The 26487-nt window shown below is 43.5% G+C and overlaps 1 protein-coding gene across 1 annotated transcript in view; it reads right to left on the bottom strand.

The window, feature by feature from the left end:
* Positions 1–26487, bottom strand: part of CACNA2D4 (calcium voltage-gated channel auxiliary subunit alpha2delta 4) — a 114358-nt gene that overhangs the window by 74404 nt on the left and 13467 nt on the right. Inside the window, exons 5-17 of the mRNA XM_052667894.1 lie at positions 25046–25208; positions 22707–22838; positions 21757–21817; positions 21057–21207; positions 19873–19947; positions 18990–19079; positions 12316–12429; positions 11393–11471; positions 9262–9395; positions 6689–6766; positions 5311–5391; positions 3087–3161; positions 1662–1748 (exon numbers count right to left, since the gene is read on the bottom strand). Coding sequence (XP_052523854.1) covers positions 1662–1748; positions 3087–3161; positions 5311–5391; positions 6689–6766; positions 9262–9395; positions 11393–11471; positions 12316–12429; positions 18990–19079; positions 19873–19947; positions 21057–21207; positions 21757–21817; positions 22707–22838; positions 25046–25208 — 1320 coding nt within the window. The remainder of the gene's footprint in view (positions 1–1661; positions 1749–3086; positions 3162–5310; positions 5392–6688; positions 6767–9261; positions 9396–11392; positions 11472–12315; positions 12430–18989; positions 19080–19872; positions 19948–21056; positions 21208–21756; positions 21818–22706; positions 22839–25045; positions 25209–26487) is intronic.

Here is a 26487-nt window from a genome sequence, read left to right as displayed (position 1 = left end):
CACTGAATGTCTCTGTACTCTCAGTGGCTGCAATCTTTCTTTCTTCTGAAAGATGCAGCAAAAGAACACAAAGTGGCTTTGTTTTGCATGCTCTTTTGACATTTTATCATTTTATTATGATTGCATAAGGACTGAAACCTTACACTGTGCATTATATTAGCATTCAGATAGCAATGTTATTTGATCAGACAGTAACCTGGTAGCCAAATAAATATGGCAGCAAAGTTTTAATTTCCACCCCCCCAAATAAAACAAAAAAAAGTGTATATATATACACACACACACACACGTATGTATTTGTGAAACAGCATATTGAGTAGAGAGAGAAGTAGCTCCCATAGTGGCTCCAGCAAGAGAGAAAACTACCATGGGAGCAGAAATGCTAGAAGACATCAGTGAACCCACACAAAACCACAGAGAACCCGTATCTTGACAAGTCCACTGCATATAAAACTGCTTATTTTTACCTAATTCTCTATGTTAAACATGTAGATGTAGTACTTGTGGATATCATTTAGTGGGCAATATTGGTAGTGGATTGTTGAACTAGATGATCTTAAAGGTCTTTTCCAACCTTGATGATTGTTTGATTTTGATTCTATATTTTAGCCTCATTTCCTTTCTCAGTCTGCCACACTCTTCCACTTTCCGAGTTCCCCCTCACAGGGAGGGAACCCTGTGTCACCCCTAGCACAGCCCTCAGTGCTTGCCCTGCACTGGCCACAATAGCTGCTGTGATCCCCTTGCTGGGCTCTTTGTCCCACCTAAGTGGGCATCTATAGCACCAGATCTGCTTATCTCAGCAGTCTCCCCTGTAATCCCGAAGCATGCGTCCTACAGCTAATTCTATCTTACTCTCAATTCAGTTCTTATCTTAGTAACTTAAGTAGCTATTCTCTCTTAACCCCTTTGAGTAAAAGAAAACCAGCTATGGAGAAGCCTGTCTACTTGCTGTTGTATCTTGATTCCAAGTTCTGATACACCGCAACATGCAGCTGTTGAGATGTATGCTGTTTCTTGTTTACCACTTTTTAATAGTTTTGCTTGAGAGAGAGTAGAAAAAGCATTTTCAAGTAATTTCCCTCTAGTCAGCTATTTTTTTCAGAGGCTCCATGTGTGCAATAAGGTGTTTTCTGGAAAACCATTTTCTTAAGTGATATATCCCATATGCTCTTTGTCTATCATTAGAAATGACTGCAAGCTTTGTCTCTTTTTGAATTGCACTTTCTTCCTTGCTGTGAATCTCATTAGTTGAGTGGGCTCTGCTATATCTCACATACTGCATGTACAAGCAACATCATGGGACATCTCCCTACTCCCAAGCTTTTCTGGCTTTGTATTAAGCTGAATCCAGAGGTGCAGCAGCTACCACCAGCACGTGGGCCATGTACACATAGGCTGACTCCCTGAAGCATCCTCCAACTTCTTCCCTCCTCCTGCAAGTACTTTCCCTCCCTGTTCCGTGGAGACAAAAGCTCATACAGATGAAGAAGGCAAGCAATTTGTAGGGAGCGCTGGCCTTGTTCTCTTCTCACCAGCTTCTCATAGAGCCAGTTACACATAGTAAAAGCAGGAATGCCACTTCCCTCCTCCTCATTCTGTATAGGTATGCTTAGTAAGAAGGAGATACAAAAAGCTTGAATTCATTTTTTGATACTCACTATTTCATCCTGGTCTTCCCATTCCACCTCTGAGAGATCCACACTGTTGTAGTTCGGCTTAGGCTTCAGTTTCTTTCCTTCTTTATACTGGTATTTATTTATTTACAAAAAGAAAAAGAAGAAAGACAATCAAAGAAGAAAAACACTCAAGTAAGTATCCAGATAAACTAATCTTTTCTAAACTAACCTGTGAAGAATTAAATCGAATTTGAAGAATAATACTGTCTCATTCTCTGACTGGGAAGGCAGCACTTGGGTGCAGGTGCCTTCTCAATCCTATGCTGTGTATTTCTTTATGTAGGAAAGGCTTTTTCAGGAGAAAGAGACAAGCAAGAACATAGGTGAACTTACAGATGAAGGGCATGGCCTGGTTTGTGAGAATATTCAGCTAAATAGGTCAGTATGTTACACTTCAATACGCTTACCTCCAGGAAACCATTTTTTTCCTCTACAGCTAAGAGTGTAATCCCATTAACACTATTACACCAGCAGGAGATCTTTTCTGATGGGTATTAGGCTTCAGCTTCACTGAGAAAAAAGGAGGCTTTTCACCTCAGGGTTAACTGATAAAAGACACCTATTTGCCTTTAATCTTCCTGATGAAGAAAAAGGTGTGAAGTAGACTAAGAGAGATCAGTTTCAGGTGGAAGATAAGATAGCAACCTTACCTGGCTTTGCCTTGCCTCTCTGGAAATGTGATATGTTCCTCCTCCTGACTTAATGAAGTAACTCCACACATGTGGTATGCCTTTAGGAAGATGGCTACTGGGAATCCCTGTGGTGGCACTTTCTTTCACCAGTAGCCATGTTAACTACTATTGCTGTGCATGTGAAGTTTTGTGTTGACAGGAATGCGTGTGAAGTATCAAATGTATAGCATACCTGGGTAATGAAACCTGCTGGGCGTTCGCAGAGATGTATGGTCTGGAGTTCTGTGTGGTACCACAAGTGAGAATTATCCTTGCATCCACCCAGCTGGTCTACTAGTCCCTAAATTGTCTCTGACCTACATGTGACTAGGATGCGTGATGCTGGATCCTGCTAGCCTCAGGTTCTCCACATGTCCAACACTACAGCTGCATGCCAGCTGTTACTGGGGTGCTGAATCTTCCCGAAGGAGGTATGAGTGGGTGAGGGGTCCTTCAGCCCAGCAGTGAAATGCTGCATGCATGCAAATACACATGTATCCACAACACAGCAATGCACAAATATATCACCCACATGCATTCTTACAGAGAGGAAAGGCAGGGCACCTCCCACTTCATGCACATGCATGCATATATACACCTATGGGTGTGGTACTGATTTCTCCGTTCCTCATGTTTCTGAGGCTGGTATATCAATAAAACATGAGAAGTCAGGAGCACTCCTGAAAGCCAGTTCTTCCACACTAGCAAAGCTTCTTAAATTCTCAGTTGTACATACCAAAGGACGGAGGTCTGGGTGTGAGAGGATGTAGCCATTGTTGGTGTTTAGAAAGGCATATCCGTGGACACCCAGCTGGAGAAAGAGGCATGAGAATAATTAGCTCTGCTTTTGCTAGAAGAACTACTGCATAAGGATTGCCACTAGTACCTGGCCAACTCAGAATATTCAGAAATATTTTCTTATTAAAGGTATACACTGGTAGAAAACAGGCTTAATCCTAAAGCATTTCTCTCTGCCCCTTTGGCTGTTCTGAGAGGACCAACCATGTTGGAGTGGGGAGCCCCAGATACCTCCCTTAGAAGCCAGGTCAGTCTGCAGAGGAGCTCTGTTTTACATTTTGGTTGTTGGCAAGAACATACGGAGCCTTGGCCAGTTGTATAGGCCTCCCATTTACAGTGCTTTTTAAAGAGTAGCATAATCAAGCCAGAGCAGGCACCGTCTGACCTGATCTGCAAGAGATTTCCAAGAGAGCAATTACTCAGATCAAGCCCATACATAATACAAATTCCAGCTTAACTTGTGAGTTTCTGAAAACCCATGGATAGCCTATGCTTGCCAAAACAAGAGGTGTCTGAAGGAAGAATGGCTAAGGTTTCTATCTTCAAAAAAAATGTAGCAAATTTATGTTCCTATAGAGACAATCTTGGAGGGCTAACAATAGGAAAGCAGGGAGGTAAGTCATTCGCTGCACTTTTTTTTTTTAAGGGAATGGATTATGTATTGCACACATCTTAGATCAAAACTTGGACTCTATTTAAAAGATTTTTTTCTTTTCAAATTGCATAGAGCTCAGCATGGCAGATGCATCCAAGGCACTGGATCAGTACTACATCAAATTTCCTTGCTGGCCTATTAAAGATGAAAAGCGCGGACTCAAGTGAGCTCTCAAGGTAGCTCTAGAACTGGTCTTTTGTGGCCTGTATGCCAAGAGAGGCAAGGTGAAGAAATGAGGTTTCCAAAGTGGTCTGAAACTGAAATAGCTTCTGGGAAATCACATCCTGTCTCTGATGTAAAGAAACCCTTCAAATATTTTCCTTCCTTCCATGGCATTGCTTGGAGTAAGGGACCATTCCTCTTCTAGGTCTAGAAGAAAGATTATTGCGACACATGGCTTTTGAGTGACACGGAGGAAGGAAAATGAAAAGATGTAAGTATTCTGCAGAAAATGAATGTGTATAAAAAGTGAAGCCTCCTGGACAAGGCTCTTACAGGCCCAAACCAGCTGGCATTGGTCTGTTGAGCACAGGCACCTCAATACTCTCAGTTCCTGGGTTGCCTGAAAGGCAGTTTCCTGTAGCAATCGGTCTGCAAATCCTGCATCTAGGTCTCAAGTGCCACACTCATGCATTGCCTCTGACAGCACTTCCATTCCTGTGAGTCTCTAGCAATCAGATTTTGGACAGCTGCCTAACTGGTAGTTGATGTCTAATAGTTCTTTAGGACAAACTGGAAATTGGAAATGCTGGCTCAAACTACCTGATTTCTGTGGTGATTTTAGGATGAGTTTACCATCTCCTGGTATGCAGACTGATTGAACAAAATTCACTGCACAGAACTTACAGCAGAAACCAAACTAAACAGCACATCTCTGGAGTGTTTGCCTATTGGGGAATGCTTTTTCTTTTTTAAGATATACTGAGCACAGAACTAGTGGAAACTCTTGGACTAATTCTGGAGAGCAAATACTCTGTCTAGGTATAGCATCAGTGAGTGAGAGCCAACTCCCTGTTCACTGCGCTGCCAACAAGTCTTCAAGCTGAGCTGGAAAAAAAAGGACAACTATGCATAACAAAACCATTTGGTTTCCCAAGTCCATTCAGTTCTTAAATTTTCTGCCAAGAATATGTTGACAGGGAAACTAGTTCGTTTTTTGGCAACTGATATGGCAGCTTATCCACTGGGAACTGGATATAAAACATTAATTTTTATGAGATGGACTATCCAATCCATATCATCTTTGAGGGATCTGAGCAGGTGACCATAAAGTCAAAACTGGTGACCAGTTATGAATCCACTGGACCATCCAGTCCCTGTGTTTCTGAGGCATCCTAAGGGGTGAATGATTTCCTGTGTTGCTATGATGTATCACCACAACCAACTGCTCTTGCTTTATGCTCATTCTTCTTCCTACAGGCAGAAGAATGACTTTTCAGAGACATGACAATGGAAGAATGACTAATGACTTTGCTTTATAAAATAGCAAGTTTTATCTCAATCTTACCTTATAACGTGGAGCAAGTTTTAACAGCTCCCTCAGTGGCACATCAGAGCCCACCACACCCAGGAGAATGCCGTGAGATCGCTTGAAAACAAGAATTCATTTTCAAAAGTAAAATTTGGGTAGTTTTCTGCCTGAATACACATTGCTGCCTTCCTACTGACCTCTCACGTGTTTTCTCCAAACTTGTGTATGTTCATTTAAACCAGCTAGCATACGTCAGAAAATCTCAAGGGTTGCTCCAATGTTTATGGGTAGGAGCATTTCTACCCAACACTAGTGCACATTTTTTACTGTGATTCAGAAGTAATAGAAAATGACTGAACACAAGATTTGAGGGCAAAAGTATTCATTTGGTATGTGTGAATAACAATAAGGACAAGGCAACCATGCGAAGCAATACATATTCGTTTGTCACCGGGCTAAGTGAACCAAATGCCAAATACAAAATTATCAGTCTAGGACAAATGAATGCATGAAATCCTCACAAAATGGGAAATTGTTTATTTATAAGCGTCTGAGGAAAAAAATGGCTCAGAAGCTCCCACTGCAGTGCTGTGTTAATAAAGGCTAAGGCTGGCCTAGGGCAGAGAAGATAGACAGCTGTTCACATGATCCAGGTGGAGAGTTTATGCCTTGTACAGCAACAGTAAGGAACCAGAAGCTGAGATGAGGCTGAAAAGCTAGATATGGTACAGAAAAGCGTGTAAAGGGTTTCAAAATGCAGAGGAAATGCCCTCATCAAAGACACCTAAATTTTCTAACCTTTTTACCTTACCAAAATAAAGACAGGTTTGACTTCATTGCAGTGTAGAAGATAGTTCCCAGGAGAAATGCCAAAGGCTATGTGCTTTTTAGTTCAGCAGAGAAAGCCATCATGATGGGAGAGTGAGGCCAGACAGCCTCAAAGTGGAATTTAGACACCAATTTTTAACAGAGTGAGAAACTGCAATGGAGAGATCAAGACTGGATGCCTTTCTCCAAGGACACTTTGACCAAACACAGGTTATTGGACTCATGAAGGACCGTTACATGAAATGTAGAGGAATGTAATAAAATGCATAAACGAGACAAAGTAATGATTACTTTCAGTCTCAAATCTTACAGGGCTGTGAATTAGGCTGGCTTTGAAAATGGAAGGATAAAATGGGGAGGAGTGTCATGTTCAAGAGGTATTTGGAACAAATAGTATTCAGAAGAAATGACAGATTATCATTTTGACAGACAAATTATCATCTGCACATCCTGCCCAAAGTCAACTGCAGTTCCTAATGATCTGGCAGTCTTTCAGAGAAGCGTTGGCTCTAAAACCCCACACAGGTTTGCTGCAGTCTTACACTTCTGCTGGTGGAAAGGAGAGCAAAGGCCATGTTGCACTCACCGTCTCGTTCTTCTTGCTGAAGACTGGCATAGCCACTGTTGTCATGAGCAACAGACTTTGAGCCTGAGATGCAAAGAGCTGCCAGAGAACAACAAGCCATGTGTTAGCGGATGCAGTATCGCAGATAACCCAAGCAAAAGGCACTGGAAATCCCAGGAAACCCAGATGTTGGGTACAATCAGACACCTCCTTGCCTCCCACACCCCTCTGAAAACAGATGGCAGCATTTTTCAATGCTTTGTATCCAAGAGGATCGTAGGATGGATGCTTGCTCATGTGGGGTGATGAGAATGGGCTGAAAGCCAGTGAAATGTGTTGAAGCAGGAGAATGAAGAAACCTGTAGAAATGGTGACACAACTTAAAACTGACACATAATGGTGTATAGACATAGGTAGTTATGCAACAAGTGTAAAAACCACCAACACATCAAGCACAGAATGTAGAAAAACAACACAAATATGAGCAGAACACAAATATAATCTATACTGCAAACACATGAATAGCATGAATGAGAAACAGCATAGGCAAATGTTTAAAAGGCACAAATACACACACAGCTTGCTTGTATAAATTTGTCACTCAGGCATCTAAGCATAGGAAAGACAGAGGACAACACAGTGAGCTATCTGTACAGTTGATGTGCACACATAATGGGGAAGCAGAGGGTCTCATTACTAGAGAAGATAGATGCTCTAAAAACATACAAGAAAGGAGGTAAAACAGGCAAGATACATGCACAAGAGTCTCCCAAACATACCTAGCAGTGAAAAGGACCTATTCTCTTGATGCCAATAGCATCTCCCTTCCATTTCTGCTTCGGTCAAGTTAGTAGCAAGGCAAGAACTGACTTCCTGTCTCTATTAGTATGCATGCTGGGAGCTATGCAGCAGCCAGCCAATAACCTCTGCAGTTGCTTGAGGGAGATTTGAGTCCAATGTCTTGAGTTATTGGTCTGGATGCTTCTTTGTAAAGAATTCCCCTGCACAGTAACACTTGTGCTAATATACAACAAACTACTGTCCCCAGCACTTATCAAGCGCATGGAAGAGATCCAGTGAACTAAGCTACCATACGACACAGACACCCCTATCTACTCTGGACCCACAGCACAGCTCTCCAGTACATCTAGCATTGCCTCCCCTCTTGTTTGTGTCAGAGGGCTCCTCAGAGCAGCAGACTCCCACCCCCAGATGTAGAGGCCAGCTGTGGCTGTGAGTGCTCACACTGACACACCATTCAGCACACGGCAACAGCACAGCACGCTCACAAAACACAGGGCAGCAATTACCTCCTCAGACTGTGGCAGCTAGTGGGAGACATGGATGAACAGGTGAATGAATACACAAATGGAGGAATGAGACAAAGATGAAAGAGTTTGGAGCAGAGGAAAAGAACTGCAAACCAAAGCACGAGGCAAGGAAAGAGACACAGCAACAAAAGTGCAACAAACATATCCCAGAAGCTGTGGGTTCTCCTCAGTTCCTTTCAGGGCTGTGGCAGACATCCTAAAGATGCTGCTGATCACAGCTAGTAAGTGCAGTTCCACCGTGGAATTCTGTCCAGGAAATAGTACCTGAAAACATGCTCTAGAGAATTTTTTCCTCTGGTCAGTTCTAGTTGTCACAATTATGCATAAATCTCTCGGTGTGAGAATGCCAGTGTATGAAAAAAACCAAAACCAACACATCTCTCTAGAAGGGTGGAAAGCACAGAAAGAAACGTAACTTTCCCTTTCTGTACTGAAAATCGAAGTGGAGATGAAGACTGAGAAACATCTTCTATTTGAGGTAGTGCAGGGGAAAATAACTTCAGTGATAATCAACTTTGTTTTTCCCTTCTTTCCTTTGGAAGGTGCATGGCCAACGTAACATCATGATGGCACCTGCTTGTGGTCCCAGTTTCTGAAGTCCTCCTCTGACACAAGGAAGGGGTGTTGGAAGCCCCAACTTCCTGGTTCTTTATTTCCCTCTCAGGAAGTGAGATGTGCCCATTACCCATAGGCTGAGCACAGGCCAGTACAGTGGGCGACCTTACATCTTACTAACCTAAGAATGGGAGCGTGAACCTGCCTCCCTAACTGAGATCTGTGTCTTTGTGTGACTAACAGTATGTGCTTAGGTACTAGGCTAGAGGAAGTAAATCTCTGTGACCCATATCTTGAGCTGTAAATAGTCTTTCCTGTGAATAATCCTTTAGAAGGTAGCCGTCTTTCACAGGAGAACTTCTTAAGTCATGCTATGTCTGTGTGATTAGTCCTGGGCTCCTGGGTCACTGCAGATACTTACCTGAGTCCATATATACATCTCAGCTCCAGGAGCAAGCAGAAAAGAAATACTGCCTGACTCAGCCAGAGACCTGTAACTTCTCTTTGCCAGCCAGCTCCTGGTTTTACATAAATTTCAAGACTTCATTTAGGCTCTGATACTACTACTACCCTGATACATAAGATATTTAGATAGGAACTGGGACAAGTTACATGCCTAGCATACTCACTGAAGGTTTAACACCTTTGCCAGATTGGCTCATAGGCCCTACTGTTTGCTGACTAAAGACTTGAGGTGTCATTCCTTACCGCGCTGTCCATGTAGGCTTCAGTCCATATAATGTCGTGGTCATGGTTGATGACCATAGGACGGCTGAGAACATGCAGGTACTCCATCACGTTCTCCTGGACGTCCGCCAGCGTGGAGATCTGGGTATAGTAGCCTTCATGGAGAAAGAGAGGCATGAGTCAGTCTTCTGACATGTCCCTCGTGTTTACAAATGAACGTTCATGTGAAGTCAGAAAAGGGAATGTCAAAAACTACATCTACCCAGACAGTTTTATCCGCTCTTTACAAAAAGCGCCTTGACATGCCTTGTTGCCATGCTTTTCTATGTATACAAGTTTCCATGGAAATCTAGAGTTTCAAAGCACTGGCTCTGCTCTTCTCAAAGCACTGGACCAGTACTCAAGACCAGAGTCTTGATATAACACAACAAGCAGATGTAAAATGCTGTTTTAGGTCTTAGGCAAAAACATTCACAAATCAGGCTGCCTGTGTTCCTGAATGCCAAACATATGCAAAGAAGGTGTTCCAACAAACTACTCACTTCCCCTGCCCCATTTTATGTAAAGCCTAAACTCTCAGGTTCTCTTGCACAGTGCTCTACTCTTTGCTCTGCCTAGCTTTGCATCCAAGGATGGAGACTATGTCTATCCACCCATTGGAAGCAGAACCAAAAAGTGTAAGTTACTTATTTCCAGAGCTTTCTCCTATAGCAGTCTAATATACAACAAAGAATATAAGGAAATAATGTCTTCCAGTTATCAAAAGATTGTCAAATGCGAGCTGCTTAATTGGTTAGAAATGCTAAACATGGATCTCATTGGTTACACTTGGTGTAGCACAAAGTATGTCAAGTATATGGAAAATTGTTATCACTAGGAAATCAATGCCATGTGAAATGGTTCATGAGTTGATAAGCTTTGTGATGTGGAAAATTTTGTATGCTTGAAAACGAGGATTAAAGAGCAGTATAATATGTTGAAATGGAAGAGCCAAGATCAGTGAGCCTTCCTTGGAGATCGAGTTTGCTAAGTGAGAATTGAAGTGCGAACAGTGTATTTTTGTTCTCAAGGATAATCCATTCTCACATTTTATAGTGAAAAAACAGTACTGTGAATTTCTTGTCAGTAATCTTACGGTTGAATATGCAATCTGAAATCCTTTTTTTTTTTTTTCATTTAATAAAAATATTACTTAAAAATGTTACTTGTGTTCATAGTGCTAACAGGTAAACATTTGAACCTTGGACATCCTCAGCATGTGTACACTCTACAGAACAGCAAATCTTGTATGTCAATTATTTTCAATAGCAAATATACCCATGTCTTTCACAGAGTCCATTGAAGACACCGTTCAGACAGAAAGAGATCCAATATCCCTAAGTGGTCAGGCCCCAAGCTCAGTCTCTTTTTCCTTTATCTGTTGAAAAAGTGTACAGACGTAGCAAGCACTGCAGGGTGCTGGCCATTGCCAGATGTACTGGGGCCAAGTCAAGCTCAAACAGACAAGACTTTTTTTTTCCTTTCTTTTCCCATGTCTGATTGGTCTAACTGGACTTTTAAACTGGACTCAAATGGATAGGGATGACTCATCTACTTTGAATGAACTTTCCCATTCATGCCATTTCATGCTGGCTACAGAGAATATTGGTTTTGGGGCAGAATTAGCAAGCTGTCCTGGTACCTCAGTGAAATCACTGGCACACAAAGAATTTGGCTGGCATATAGGGGTTAACCTGCAGGCATTGTGAAAAATGCTGTAAAATCCTTAAAAAATATGCTTGTTTTACATCTGAGTCAAAAGATGTCAGGCTTACTGACAGAGGCTTAGACAGCTTGTCAAAAGCCAGCAGCTGGAACACAATAAGCACAGAGACTTAGGTGGACAACAGCTGGCATGAATTTTGCTCACAGTGTCCCTTGGCACCGAGACAAGAAAACATGGTGGCTCAGCACTGAGGACTTGCATTAGCTGGACATGGGCATACTCCATGCAGACTAGCAGGGCCTGCTCTTTCCTCAGGTCATCTTCCACCCAACAGTTCCTGGGCCCCTGAGCTGGTGTGGGGAACTAGTGGGGGAGTCCAGAGACCTACAGTCACGGTCCACATGTGAGGTGAGTGGTTGGAGTTGGGTAGCCATTACCACACAGCACCTTTGTTGTTGCAGGCGATCCATTTCACATTGGGGGCAAAAGTGACCTCCCGTCCAATGAGGTAAGTGAAAACCCGGACCTGGGAAAGAGAAAGAAAAGGTAGCCTAAAAGAAGCTGTCACACACTACCAAAGCCAAGAGGTCAAGGTTTGACACCCTGCCACGCAGCAGTGAGCGCTTGTTTGTGTTGCAGGACAAGAGCTCTGCCTTCATGCAGAAACAGGAGCTTCTCGCTCCATTTGTTTCACATTTTCCGGGCTGGAACTTCATTTCCAATTACAATAAGCTCAGAAAGCCAAGTATCACCCAGGATCATCTGCATAACAAGGCAGAACTGCAAATTCTGTTTGATTTTAAGATAGCAGCTCTGCTAGGCACTCAGCAACAACATGCAGAGAGGTTTATAGCTCACAGGAATCCTTTACCCTGGGGAACAGCCGGTCATGTAAGCATTTAAAGGAAGCTTCACCATTTCTTGTGTTTGACTAACAACAAAGGAGTGAATCCTGTGTTTGACTAACAACAAAGGAGTGAATCCTGAAATAAACAGCTTTAACAGCTCTGGTAGGCTGCTTCTCTCCCTTTGTGCATTGCTGTTAGCTGGGATGAGGTAAACAAATAAATCTGGAGGGTTTAGGATGAGCTTGGTCTATTTCACTTTCAAAGCAAGCAGGGTTGGGAGGTACTGAGAGAGGTTGTCTGGGCCATTCCACTGCCCACCATATGGACTGGTAACAAACAAGGCTTTCCCAGACAGGGCCAATTATAAACAGTCCAGCCTGGCTGCTTGGTTTTAGCAGCGGGATGCACGCAGGTGTTTGGATGCTCAGCTCTGCCCACTCTGCCCAACACCTTGGATCATCTTCTTCCCACCGTGGTTGGATAGCACCTTTCTTTGCCCTATCTGTCTTCTCCCAGACAAACCTTTCGATCTGGCCAGTTGTACTTTTCAAACACAGCTTCATAATCCTCCACTGCTCCGTCTGTGATCAGCATGATGGCTTGGTTACACAAGCCTCCTTGGCCAGCATCTCTGAACTGCAAGCAGAGTGAAGAGGATTAGTTATTGCAGCACTGACCCTTCCCATGTTGCTGCAGTGTTTTTATTCACCAAGGGCCAGATCCTGTCTTTCTCTTGCAAATCTCACCCTGTGGGCAGAAATCTCTCCTTGCAAAAGGACGTTGTTTTGATATTGCATATGTGTATATATATATTAATTTCTACAGCACTTACTACCTAATGTGGTTGCTGGAAGCTTTACAGAAGTAAAATAAGAAGAAAAGCACTGCAGAGGAAGGTGCCATTCACTGCTGCTTTACAGCTTGTGCAGTCACATTCATTTACACTAAATGGCTGTAGACTGACCATAAACACTGCCATTCTGATTTGACAGCAATAACTGTCACTTTTTATGGCAGAAAATGTGAGAGGAAGGGGAAATCAGACTCATTATTTCAAGGCAAATCCATCAATCTACCAAAAAGTGCAATGAGAAACAGGAACACGTGGAAAAACAAGGCTGCTGCCATCAGCACTGAAGTAGAGCACAAATGCATCAGATAGAGAGACCACGTGCTGTAATGAGAGAGGGCCAGTATCTGTGCTTAAGTGATACTCAAGGCATATAGAGGTAGCTAGGACTTTGGTACAAATGTCAGTGCTCTGTTTCTGTGCTCCGACCAAGGAAAGGTCTAATCAGCATAGAAGGCTGCAGAAGCTGGTATGTAGAGTGAAAAGTACAGAAAGAGGAAAATATGACAGCTCTGCACAGAAAATTAATGAGGCAATGGCATGAGATAGAAAGAGTATGGGAGGCTGTTTGAAGGGTGGCTGAGGTTATATCAAACAGCAGCAATTTTAAGCTGGAGAGAATAGACATAAATTAGGAATAAAGACTTGAAATGGCAAGACTAATTGCATAAAATAAAAGTAAACACTGGAGTGCAGGGTGTGAACTGGGACTCGTGAGGTGTTTCAGGTTTCAATTCACAAGTCTCTTCTGGCTTGGCAAGGCTGTTATAACAAAAGGCAAGCATCTTTACCAGTATGAATGGCACTACTACTGCAGATTGGCATCATGACCATCAGTACCCAGAAACTAGTCAAAGTCAAGACTTCTCCAGTCAGTTCACCACCCCACCATTACCTCTATGGTTATTCATCTGTATAAAATACCAGAGTTGGTGTTAATATCACCATAATGTCTCCTTACATTTATGTTAGAGGTCCTGTCTTCTACAACACCATTCTTAATATCACTGAAATAAATGTTACTCTACTTCACTGACCATGAATTCAACATCTACTGAGTGACCACTGTTAGAACAACATGTATGGTCCCATCCCTCTCTGTTGCTTAATAATCATGTTATATCACTGACCAGAACCTGGACAGATGATTACAAAAGAGAACCACAGAATCCTTAGGGTTAGTAAAGACCTCTAAGATCATCCAGTCCAACCATCAGCTCATCCCCACCATGCCCACTGCCCACATCCCTCAGTGCCACATCCACACAGTTACTGAATGTGAAGGATGGTGACACCATAACCTCCCCGTGCAGCCTGTGCCACTGCAGCACCTCCTTCTGAGAAAAAATGTTTCCTAACATCCAACCTGAATCTCCCCAAGTGCCACATGAGACCATTCCTTCTCATTCTAAACAGTGAGATAATGTGGTCATATGCATATCTTTCTCTGTGGAGTCCCCAAGCACTGATGTTTCCAATGGTCCAGGAAGTTTCTACACCTTGTACCATGGAAAAGCCTTGAGTGCCAGCTGCAGGATAGCTGGAGGCCCCAGGAGTGTCACAGCAGGAGTGTCTCCTGCTTGGCAAGGGGACCCAAGGCAGAGCCTGGTAGTGCTGAACAGCAGCAAGAACAGGATGCCTTTTGGTACAAAGGAGGAAAAGGGAAAAGCAGCTGATAGCAACGTGGGATTGTGCTATAAAACCACCAAATGAGGAAGATGAGAAGGAATCTCAGGTGAGCTATTCCTAGGACAGATACCAACGGGTTCCAGAGAGAATGGCAAATGTAAGTTTTCATCACTGAGGTGCAGGCTTATGGTGGTGTAGGAGACATCAGAATAAGGTCTGTATCACAGATATGCAAGCCTTGTAATTACAAAAGCAGCTTATTCAGACCGTTGCAATCTGCAAAGTATTTTGTTTGGGCAATTATTACATTAATGTTTTATTAAGGTTGTCAGCAAACTACTTCAGACATCTCCTCTCTAGCTTCTTTAGACTTCATAATACTGAGATACTAAGAAATTAGATGCTGTATCAGAACCAGCAATCTCCTAATTACTGGAGTAGATGATATTTTCAACAGGGAAAATGAGATCATCACTGTCACAGAAATAGAGATTAAAAAGACAGATTTAGAAAACAAACGAACAAGAGGTAATCCCTGATGTTTGGATCCTTTTGTGGCTGGCTGCAGCTGTAGCAAATGATCTAGAAACACTCACACAAAGTTCTGAACGTAATTCCCTGCTCTGACTGAAGACTTAAGGGTGTGAAATAAGGTGAGATGGGGTGCAAGATGCCCAGAGACAGATGTCTGAAGGGGTGTGGGCTAGAGATGAGGTCTGTGAATGAGGGTTGGGGCCATGTATTCTCCTGTATAAGTTTGGTCATGCTGCCAGGAGGAACAGGTATGATCTAATTCATTCAGGGTCATGATGTCTTACGCTCACTTATTTATTCATTGCTGTTTACTTTGCAGTTTCAGCCTGGTCAAAACAATGGTGAAGCAATGGGAACATGAGCAAAGCTCAGTGATATATGCACCCCTAGAATAATGGTGCACCCATCTGGCCAAATGGCTGAGTGTCCCCCTCCACCTCTGTCTGCCCCACATTCACACAGACATGCCTTCAGATTTATGAGGCATTCAAACTTATTGACAAATCCCCCCCAGGCAGAAGGTTAGCACTAAGGAAGGAAACAGAAAGTCATTGAAGGAGAAACAAGAGATGGCTTTAAGCAGAATTGCAGAGGCTGGCGAGCAGGAAATTCTGAGCTTTGCATATCCTGAAAAATATACTGCAGAATCCAAGCCCAGAAAGATGTGAGTGGAATCAAGAAAAGATTTATAAACTTTCTGGTGAGAAGAAAGGGAGTACAGAGTACATTGGCAGATGGTAAAACAAAACAAACCAAACAAAAAAAAGCCCACAACAAAAACAGCAGAGAAATAATCAGACAAAGATGCTTTATAGCCTCCATGTTTTATCATCAAAAGAACAGTACTGTAGTGGCTGGGTACAGTCTGAAGTGGTAAGAAGGAAAAGAAAGAATTACAGGGAGGGTCACAAAGTGATTGGATTAAAGAAAAAGCAAACTGAAAGCATTCAAATAATCTGTGCTGAGCAGAAAGGATAAGAATTGTAGAACGTGCTGCTGGACTGCTTGCCCTGGGGGCTGAGACCAGACTGGGACCTTACTGAGATCCCAAAGGGCAACAAGGAACTGCCAGAAAGTACATTTTACGTAGGAAAGATGGGTAAGTTGTCCTTAAGCATCTTCACCAGTGCTAGAAAAAATAGTGACAGTCCTACCATGAGTATGCAGAGGTAAAGTCCCAGCTAGGTGGGATGTAAGAGGCTGCAAACTCTTTCAATTTCTTACATCAGACAGGTTTACTCTCTCCATGACAAGTAGTTCTCAGATATTCATATTTCATCAAAGGCCAATTTGTTACCAGTTTCACTTTTTCTTTTTTCTTTTTCTTTTTTACCTATAGCCATTTGGGAATGAGCTAGTCATAATTAATCTCACAATTTCTGTCACTTCTGAGTGCAGCAGTGAGTCAGGGTGCCATTAAAACAGCTTGGTGTTAGGAGCAGAGTTTGTTCTGTGGTGGCCTCAGAGAGCAAAACCCAGGCTCCCTTTTCCTCCATGGGATCAGCTTTCAAAATGCCTACTTACATAGAGGGCCCTGAGAAAGGAGGAACCCAAAAGAGCCCCAGATTTTGCACTGCCTTATCCTAAGAGGTTGACTGTAATGAATATATGAAGTTATGTATGATGCCCCTAGGATTTGGGGGAGTGTATTTGCATAGATATGTGTGTACATACATATATATGGCATGACTATACAAATATAAAAATATATTTACAATTTATTTACACTGGGAAGAATAATCGGAGGCTCCAGTGCGGAAGAGGAGGCTGAACATTGGCTGGAGAGGAACACTGCGGAGGCAGATCAGCTGCCTATGAATTAACAATGTGACAGCATCTGAAGAAAGGTAACTGTTGTCTTTCGTTGTGTTAAGAGAGGGCTGTGGAGTGTAAGACAAGGAAAATAATTATTATGCTCCGCTTAGCCCTCGATAGCTCTCGGCTGCAGCACTCGGCAGTGCTGGGAGCACTCTGCTCCACAGGGGGCAGAGAGGCCAAACTGAGATGTACACAACTGATGGAAAAGAGCGAGGAGGTGTGCCCAGCAAGTGGGAGGAGAGAAGGCAGCAGTGAGATAGACTCGAACTTGATAAGCCAGAAAGGAACTCAGAAGACTGTGCTTGACACTTGAGAATTTGAAAGCGCTTTCTGAATTCCATGCTTAACCCCAATCGGTTCCCCTGTGATGCATATTTCAGTGAAACTCCGTGGTGTGTGGCTAAATTGAAACAGAGAGTGTAAGTGGCTTATGGAGCATGGCAGAGGCAGGGGAAGCTGTGGCTAACTGTGCTCCTGGAGCTGCTGTGCGGATTGCGTTTGAGATTAAAATATGCCCTGCTTCTCCCAGGGCATCACAGAGGGAAACAAGGGCGGTGAGACACTGTACTCTCCTTCACCCCCCTCTGCCACTCGTAGCTCACCCAAAATACATCTCTGCCAGGCTATTAATTCTAAAAGCAATTGGGCTGAGGAAAATTACCGGGGAAATTTTGCAGTCACTTTCATTATAGATATTATTACTGGTTGTCTATTGTAATCAGCGAAGCCCATTTCATCAGTGTGATGTAGCATCTTTCATTCTCTTGCGTATGCTGCTGTGAACAATAACAGGACAGACAATCTGTGAGGAACAGTTATGATTACATGCTGAGAATGTGAATTTTGTCTGATGGAGGTGGGGTGGCTGCTTCCACCCAGGCTGCACTCCAGCCCTGCCGTTGCGTGCCTTATCTGCATGACCATGGCAGCAGCACCACAGGTTTGTTTCAGGACAAGGTGATGCAGACCCCTTTCCTCCCCTGTGACTGACTGGGATCTATTAAAGCCTTGAGAGATTTCAAAGTCCTTAAAGCACAGATATGCTTGCAGGGGACGTCCTTCTGCAGACTTGGGGATTGCCTGTCCAATGAGGGAGAAGGTGTGCAGTCTAATCTCTCGTGAGAGAGATCATATGCCTGGCAGAGCCGCCTGCTGTGTCAGCTGGGACAAGGAGGTTGTCTTCAGGGCTGTGCTCCATTCTTTTCCACCGAACCCTGCAAAGCTGTGCTGGTTGAGAGGGCCTGCAGCTGAACTGCGTTAAGCATCTTCAATCTGTTGTCATTGTACATAACCAGTGACATGTTAGACTTTAAGAAACCAGTTTTATTCTGGGGGAACAACGGTTTAAGTATTCTTATTTATACTGCTCAAGCCTACATATGCTCTAGGTCTTTTGTTATGAAGATAAAATCTATTTTGCCATAAAATATGAGGATACATTTAGGTAAATCTAACAGACATCTAGTGCACGTAATTGTTCTAGGTTTGTATCATTACTGTTTCCATGGTCATCTAAGCAATTATCTTCTGCAAAAGATGTCAAATTACATCAGTGATGATGCTAAACTAGTCTTCTCAGGTTGCCATTAGGTTCATCAAGCTTTAGTTACGGCTGCCAAGTCAGTTCAGTCACCACCACTGGTTGATTCAGCTCTGATCGCACCAGCATAAATTAGGAACATGGTCACTGTATAGTCAATGAGCTTAAACTTACAGTCTGCAAAATGAGTAAGAGTGGAGTATCTTTCCCAGGATGCCAACATTTCTGTTACAACCTTTAACATCAGCATCCTTATTTGGACCACTGGCATCATACTGCTACATATATTTTGCCAGCACCAAGGGCATGGAATTTTTTCCACCTAACTCACTACAGACAAAGTAGTGAGGAGGAGGTGGTATCCAGCAGCCTTTTTTTGTTAATATTTCTTAAGGAATGGAATTCAGTCACACATTTACCTCCAAGCAGAAATCACAAATGTTCACATAAGGCAATGAATTATTTATGAATCTTATCACAGCCAAAATCCTCCTGGCCTGTGATGAGCCAGTGCAACACAGCAATGAGGAGGAGGAGGGGATGATTCAGTGGGGCCAAGTGAGGAGATGTCCCCCCATCTGCGGGGTCTACATACCCACAAGGACTGCTCCCCTGGGCACTCAACTGCCATCCTGGGCAGGTTAGCAGCATTACACACAAACCTACACCTGGTCACTCTTGTCACAAATTCGGAACCCATCAGAATAGTTTGCACAACCCATATCAACTCTCCCCATAGCATCATGGTAAATATGCTACATCAGATACAAAGGAGAGAGCAGGGATACACGTGCCCTGTGTGAGCATCAGCACAGAGCCTCTTACCTCCCTCAGGATTTTGAAGGACTCTGTCAAGGCCTTGTTCACCGTTCCCACTCCTTTTGCCTGCAGTTCGTCCACCAGCTGCTTGAAATGCTGTCAAGAACCCAGAAAAGTAGTGATGAGCGGCAGGTAGGCTCATCCTTGGAGGAGGGAAGAAAGGGAGACCTGGAGAGTCCATACTCGTGGACTCCCACCCTTTTTTCATCACTGGCAGCGCAGTGTCACACCGCCATGGATGAAGGTGGAGAAGCGGCTGTGCTGTTAGCAGAGCCATTGCATTACAGAGCACAGCCCTGTGAAGTCCCAGTGGATCATGAAACATCCCAAAAGGGGGAAAAAAAAAATAAAAATTAGAAATTAGACTTTCGTCTATCCACTCCTTCAGGAAAAATGACAACAACACCAACAGACATTCCTGTGCATGTGAGAGCAACAGAATAAAGAAGAAGAAAACAAGCATTCAAGCTGGCTTTGATCTGGTTGAGACAAAACCCTCAGAGAGTGCTCTCCACAAAATGGACAAGCTCCAAAAGAAATGAGGGTCCGCTGGGAAACGCTGCAAGGAGATGTCACCCTCTGAGGGCATACTCTGCAGCCCAGAGCTAGGCTGGGAAAGAAATTTGGAGAGAAAGTTGATGAATGATGTGAAGTGGTTGCTGCCATTTAGCAACAAATTAACCCAGTGTCATGGTACCTTTATGCAAAGTTGAACCAGAGCCAGTACACACCACTGAGCTGGTGCTTGCTTCTGAAATACAGACCTACATGCTTCTAGGAGATAACTGTTTCTTGCTCTTAGAGTTTCATGTTGAAGCATCTTAACTCCATGCACTTATCACTTATCGCTGCCTTGTCTAGATAGCATTAGTGGAAGCCTGGTACTTACCTCTCTGTTGTCTCTGTCTGCTTGGACCAGGATACCCTTAAAACAGGGTTCAATAAAATGAACATAATCATTGTACTGCAAAGATAAAATGAGAAGAAAGTTGGTGCAATGTCCTGGGTGAAGGCTGAAAAGCATTATTAATCATTAACACATTTTATAAATGTTTCCCTTTCAAATTGTTTGCAGTAATCAAGGAAAAATACAATTTTGAAAAAACCCATGTATGTTTAAATAATTTGTTAATTATAGGGTTTGCTGTATTACATTTGGGCATATCCACATATACAATAATTTTTTTCCCACTCAGACTCTCTAGAGATCTCCATGCTCTACAAGCTTGTGCCCCTTCTTACAATTGTTTATAGTATTTGCACATATTTTTTGACTTCTGTAGACTTCGAGCCCCAGTCATAAGATGAACCTTGTCAATGGTTTTATAGCCCAGCAGTCAATGTCTCTGATACTCAGCTAAATAATGATATATTAAGTTACCCCACATCCACTGAATTACAATTATTAGTGCAGTGTCTGCTTCCAGCCTGATATTTATGTGAGAAAGGAGATGCCATTATAAACCCTTCCCTTTAAGGTTCAGATGAGTATATTTGTAATGGACTAAGGTGGTAATTACTGATGGTTACCAATGCTCAGCTTATCAATGGGACCTTAGGTCAGGCTGTAATATATCTGAACCAGAAGGCTCTTAGTGTAGGTGTAACATCACCTGACCTTTCTGTGATTATTATTTTTTTTAAGAGTAGATTATATTCACATTTTTTTTAACAATTTCCTTCCTTTTATCTGCCAACACTATTCATCCCTCCCTCCGTTCATCCATATAAAGACAGAGCTGTCACCACTGGAGTTTCTAACCATGTTACACAATGGGAAAGCTGCCATGAAAAGTAGATGTTATATCTTGGTGATTGTGCCTTGGCAGACTCGTATAGAAAGCCTGGTGAAAGAGGCAGTGCTTGAATTAGCTTTGAGAATGAAAAGGTGAGCAGTCATTTGTCTCTAACCTGACTCAGAATCCCCCAGTCTCACTGTGAATCATGGAAAAAAATTCCTTTTGTGTTCATTGGTGCTGGTTCTCTCTGGGTAATCAGACCATTCTTATCATGGCCAGGGTCTTGAAAAGGGAGCGAGTAGCACCAGTGCATCCCGACCAAAGACATACTTACTGCAATGATATTGACAAAGTCATTTTCCCCAAGAGTATCTAGAATGGTGACAATGGTGTGTTTGGCAATGGTCATCCGCAGGCCCTTCATGCTTCCACTGACATCCACAATGATGACAATGTCCTTGGGAGAGGTGGCTGCTTGGATGTACCTTGGTAAAAAGAGGAATACAAGAAACTATGAAAGAGTGGAGCGAGGATTTCTGGTCATATGCATCTGGGTGATGTGAGCCACAGCATGACATGCACTGTGAGTATGGCTATCCCACAGGGTCCAGCTGTTCAACAGCAGGGCTCTTGCTACCCACCTGCCTCTCCCAGTGGCTCCAACCTCTTCACACATAGACAAGAGTTGGGACAGCTGCAGACATATGTCCAGGTTTCAGCAAGAGTGACAACTGCTACTATACTACACTTATGCCAGTTAGCTGTGCTGAACAAACTGAGCGAATGCCTGCCTTTCTGTGTAAACAGTCCCATTCCTCTAGCTGCAGGTTTAAGAAGGAAGCACATGTGGTACTTTCTACATGGCACAGGTCAGATCCCCTATGGAAAGTTGGCACTGTCTAGTGTCAAGCCTCTAGTTATGTACCCTTCTCCTTCATGAACAGCATGGCACAGTGACTGCTGCTCAGCAGCTCCTCAGGTGTCACTGTGAAAAAGAGGAAGAGGGGAGAACCACCTTTCTCCACAATGCTTACCAGCCACGATTCCTGCAGTCAAAGGAGATGACCCCATTCTCATCTGGTAGCCACTTTATTCCTGAGGGGAGCAGCAAAGGGAGCAATCAGCATGTACACAAACAGGCATGGACTCCCTGTCAGTGTATCCAAAGCACTAGCAGAGCTCTGTTGTCTTCAGCAGTTCCCAGAAAACTATTAAAATTTTATTAATGAATATAGTTAGGTGTTGGCTGGTGTCTCCTTGTAGTCTGGTAAAATTTGAGGAGCAGTTGCACTTACTTTAAACATTATGATGTAGTTCTCCACATTTTTTTTTCTCATCAAGAGCATAAGGCAGCAGCTGCAAGGAGAGCAATGTGTCCTATGTTCCCTGCTGGAGGCTATGCTCAGCAATCCCTCTGTTCCCTTCCATAACACTTGGCAGACAGGTCATAGAGCAAGGGCACACAGACATCTCACAGAGGCCACCAGGTCACGTTGCAGCTGTGGAGGGTCTCCCAGCCTCCCCCAAGTGTGCGTGGGCCCTCCCTCTAGTGCTGTGACCTTACACAATGCTCAGAACTGGTGATCAGATAAGTCAGGCTGAGCAACTGTTTTGGGCATGTGTGGCCTTGAGCATGAAAAAGGGCTGTGGCACTGTGACTGCAGCTAAAAACAGCATGGAAGTGAAAAGATTACACCCAGTCCAGTAAGCTTCTTTGTAGGGCAGCCTGTCCAAGGCACAGTCCTACAAACAGGCTTCTCTGGGGCTTTAAGTGCAGCACACCTGGGGGCCAATCCGGGAAAGAAATAAGGCTTTATGCCCGCTATGGATGCTATTCCTTCTGCCTAAGGTAGCAGTGAGACTTTTGGTTCACCACACCTTGTCCTTCATGAGGACATGCTATCCCCATCCTGGGCTCTCACACAGCTCTGCTCCATCCTGCTCTGCTCCACAGGATGACTTGGGCTAATGGCTGTGCTCTTACCTGGGTAGAGCCTGAAGAACCCTGTAGAACTGCCAAAGTACTGCCAGGTCAGCGTAGGATCCCTTTCAAAGTTCTCCACAAAGACAGGGTTCAAGGCTTCTGACATGTAAACACCATTCAAGATGTCAGGATCTGCAGAGAAAAAGAATAGAAAATGAGCAAAAAAAGGATATATAGGAGGGGAGACTCTCATGCCTCACCCTCCTTCAGGATGCAGATTGGGATGGGAATGAAGATGACCCTGGAGGAGTACAGCCTTCTCCAAAGGTGTTTCTTCCTGATCTGCCCAAAATCATGTCTCTTCATCACAGTGCCTCACAATGACGGATGTCCCCTCACCAGCAGCTCTTCAGTAGAAGCAGTGGAGGGAGTAAAATGCATAGTTTAAGCCAGCTATGGAGGGCAGGTCATCCCTGGTGGCTGGAGGTGTTCCCAGCTGGGCATTATCCCCATTTCTCTTACGCGCAGTTGGAAGAAGGCTCTGAGAGGCTAGAGATGATAAGCAAGTGAGCACAGACAGGCCTGAGCTGTTGTAAGCAATTGCTTACCACTAAGTGGAACAGCCTTTCTGCAGTGTTTAAATTTAGTCCCCATGATGCAATTTCCCAAGACAGAGGAGCCCTAGGTTTTACATGCTGTTTTTTGTCTCTCCACTTTTTCCTCACATTTTTCTACCTTGCTTTCCCTCTCCTTCAGAAAGCTTGAGCTGTCCTCCCTTGCCCTCAGTCTCATCAGAACCAATAAAAAGTTGCAGATTTGTGTGAAGTCGTAGGAAGCAGTGTACATGCAGTGTCTGTGTTGAGTCATTGCCTCAGGGGACCAAACAGAGCAGCAGCAATAGAAGGGAATTGCAGGAAAATGGTCACAACAGGATTAACAGTATTAATGTCAAACAGGATAGGAATTTGACCTACCACTTCCTGTTTAGTCATTTCAAAGTAGGGGCAAAATTTAACAGTGGCTCCCCAGTGATAGGATCAAAGAAGCTCATGCAGGAAAGGAACCAAAGGAGCTTTGGAAAGCAAAAGCTTGCTGAGCCCACTGTCATACATGACAGAAGGAGCAAATGCTGCCAGGCCTGCTCCTGAGAGGAGCCCCAGGTGTGGAAATGGTCTTCACCATCTCCTTCTCCTTATCCTGCTTGTTCTCCAGTTGCAGCAAGAGCAGCTGGATGCTTTTTGTCCAGTTGTACAGACAAGTAATCAGATAGTTGGGTATAGCATCGCTGCTGTCTCCGACAGAAGCCATTTGGCCACCTTTTCGTGTGCCACTGCAGCCAGCTCCCTGCCTCATGCTCAGCTGCAGCCAGCCCTGCTGGTGGCTTGATTGTATGCAAGTTTTTGTGTCTGGGGGTCTCAGACCAGATGAAATTAATTTAAAATCTGTCGAGAAATGAAACTCCTTCTATTGTCCCTCTAAATAATGTACCAGTTGTAAGCTCAGTCAACAGTGCCAGCCCCATCTGGTCCTGAGGCTTGTAAAAGAGCTCCATCTATGAAAGAAATAATGGATTTTTTGTTTGTTTCCCAAATGCATTCAACAGGAAGAACCAACTGGGTGCCAGGCAAGGAGCCAGTTCAAAGCATCTTTGTGTGTTGACCAAACACAGCAGCAAACTTAGGACAGTCACAACTAGATTCTAGCCAGCAGCTTCTGCAGTGTGTGCACTGTCTTGAAGAAGGACTATTTCCTGGTGCATAGGTGGAATGGCATCAGTGTGCAAGGGAGAAAGAACAGACTGGACTGAAATGAGGCTATATGAGCCTCAGGGTCTTCCTGGTCTCCTGCAGCTACTAAAGTCTTATTGAGAAAAGCAAATAGCCCAGAACAGTCATGCTCCAGTAGTAGCTGTGAATTGTCAGCATCCCCCTTTGAGTGTGCTCACTGGGAATTAAGAGTGTCTCCATGAGTTGTTAGGTTCTCATAATCCAAAAATACTTGGGATCTATTTTCTCAGCTGAAATCAATGAGCTCCTTGACACCTAAACATCTTGATAGATCAGACTCTTCATGTAGAATAGCAATTGCCAATAAATCCACATCACATTTCATTTCATAGCATCTCTGGTTATAGAGATGAATCTTACAGACTACACTGCCTACCTAAAATGAAGGACAGTGTATCACTTAGAGGCTTTCCAAGAGCAGATTACACCTGACCCTTGTCACAGTGATAGACTGCAACATGGGCATAACTGTGTCTTCAGAAAATACCTTTCCAGACCTGGTTTGTTTGTTTGTTTTTCCTTTCCTCATCCTTTATTCTGGTATTATTACTCCCATTTAGATTTCACACCATCCTACTAGGACTGAGAAAGCAAAGGCCAGCCATCCATTACCTTTGTTGTAGACATTCGTAGGGAGCTGGATATCACTGTATGTTGTGTTTACCAGCAGGTTATTGAAATGCTCATTTGGCTCCAGAATGAATTCATCTCCAAGCTCCACATAATTGTCATTTTCATCCTTCTCATTAATCAGGAGGGAGTTGTAGTAATCAAACTGTTAATGAAGATAATGAAAAAGACTATGAGAGTACAGAGATCAGTACTACCTGAAAAAAATAATGTTCTTTCACCTATAAAAAAGAAGGGAAATCTGGAGAATGCAGGCTTCAGCTAGAATCAAGATGAATACCAAATGACAGCCTCTACCAATGAAACGTGTCAAACGTGTCAAGCTGCCCAAATGATGGTTTCTGCCAGTTTCTTACTGGCAGATTTCAAGCATAATCAAGCCAACTGCCAAAGAGCCTCCTAAGAGCAAAGGGATGCAGTGTTAGATTCCCATGGTCACTCAGCAGCATTTGAGCTGCTGTCCGGAAAGGTGGAGTGCCTCACTGGGTCTGGCTCTCGGGTTTGCTACAGCATGCCTTTTCTGACCTTAGTCGCCCTGTCTCTACCACTGTCATGTACTGGAGTTAACTCCTGATGTACATTCAGATTGGATTATCCTCTCACTGTCACTCCAGGCAGCAGAAGCTCATCAAAAGCAAAGGACAAAGCAGAAGGTGCTCAAAGACAACACAAATCTCCCCTGTTAAGGCCCTCTGGGGATTTAGCAGCTGCCGACATGTTAGAATCTTCAGGATAGTCTTCCCTGTTGGATAACAGCCATTTTTAATGTGTTTTTTTTCACTTTATCTGAGGCAAGAGGCCCTTTAAAGTCTTATTATGTTCAAGTACTATCAGTACTCAGAGGTGTGAACTGTGTGTGTGAATAAAGGGCCATGTGCCTTGATACTGCGAATGCAGCTGATGCAAGAAGTATGACTATAATGTGATTCTTAAACAAATGAGTAAGAGAGGCAAAACTGATATCTGGGTTGGTTTCATGAAGCGTTTTCAGTCCCTGCCTTTCCTAGCATTAACAGTAGCCTGCACTTCTGCTACACACTCATTGCTTACAGTGTGGATAATGAACTTCAATAATCAGTTTGCACTCCAATTCCCTTCACCAGCAATAATCCTATTGCTTAGTTACAAACAGTTACTAAAGGAAAGCCAATTATCCAAATTGCATAGACAGAACCAAACTTTCATCCAACAGGAAGTAGTGACAAGTATGTGTCTGCAAGCTGGAGAAAAGTCAATGGCAGCTGGTGAGAAACTCTGCTCGTTGGGATTAATAGTTTGCTACAGGTATTACTAACATTACGACCTTTGCAGCAGGACCCTCCCTGTTGCTCATACACCAATTTTTAGCTAATTTCCCAGGCAAGTACACAGGGAAGCACCAGATAATTTGCACTAATGTGTCACATAATGACAATGCTGGTGTG

Source organism: Tympanuchus pallidicinctus, unplaced genomic scaffold (assembly GCF_026119805.1).
Source record: "Tympanuchus pallidicinctus isolate F22 unplaced genomic scaffold, pur_lepc_1.0 scaffold8, whole genome shotgun sequence".
NCBI classification, from domain to species: Eukaryota; Metazoa; Chordata; class Aves; order Galliformes; family Phasianidae; genus Tympanuchus; species Tympanuchus pallidicinctus.
This window is presented reverse-complemented; position numbering and strand designations above follow the sequence as displayed.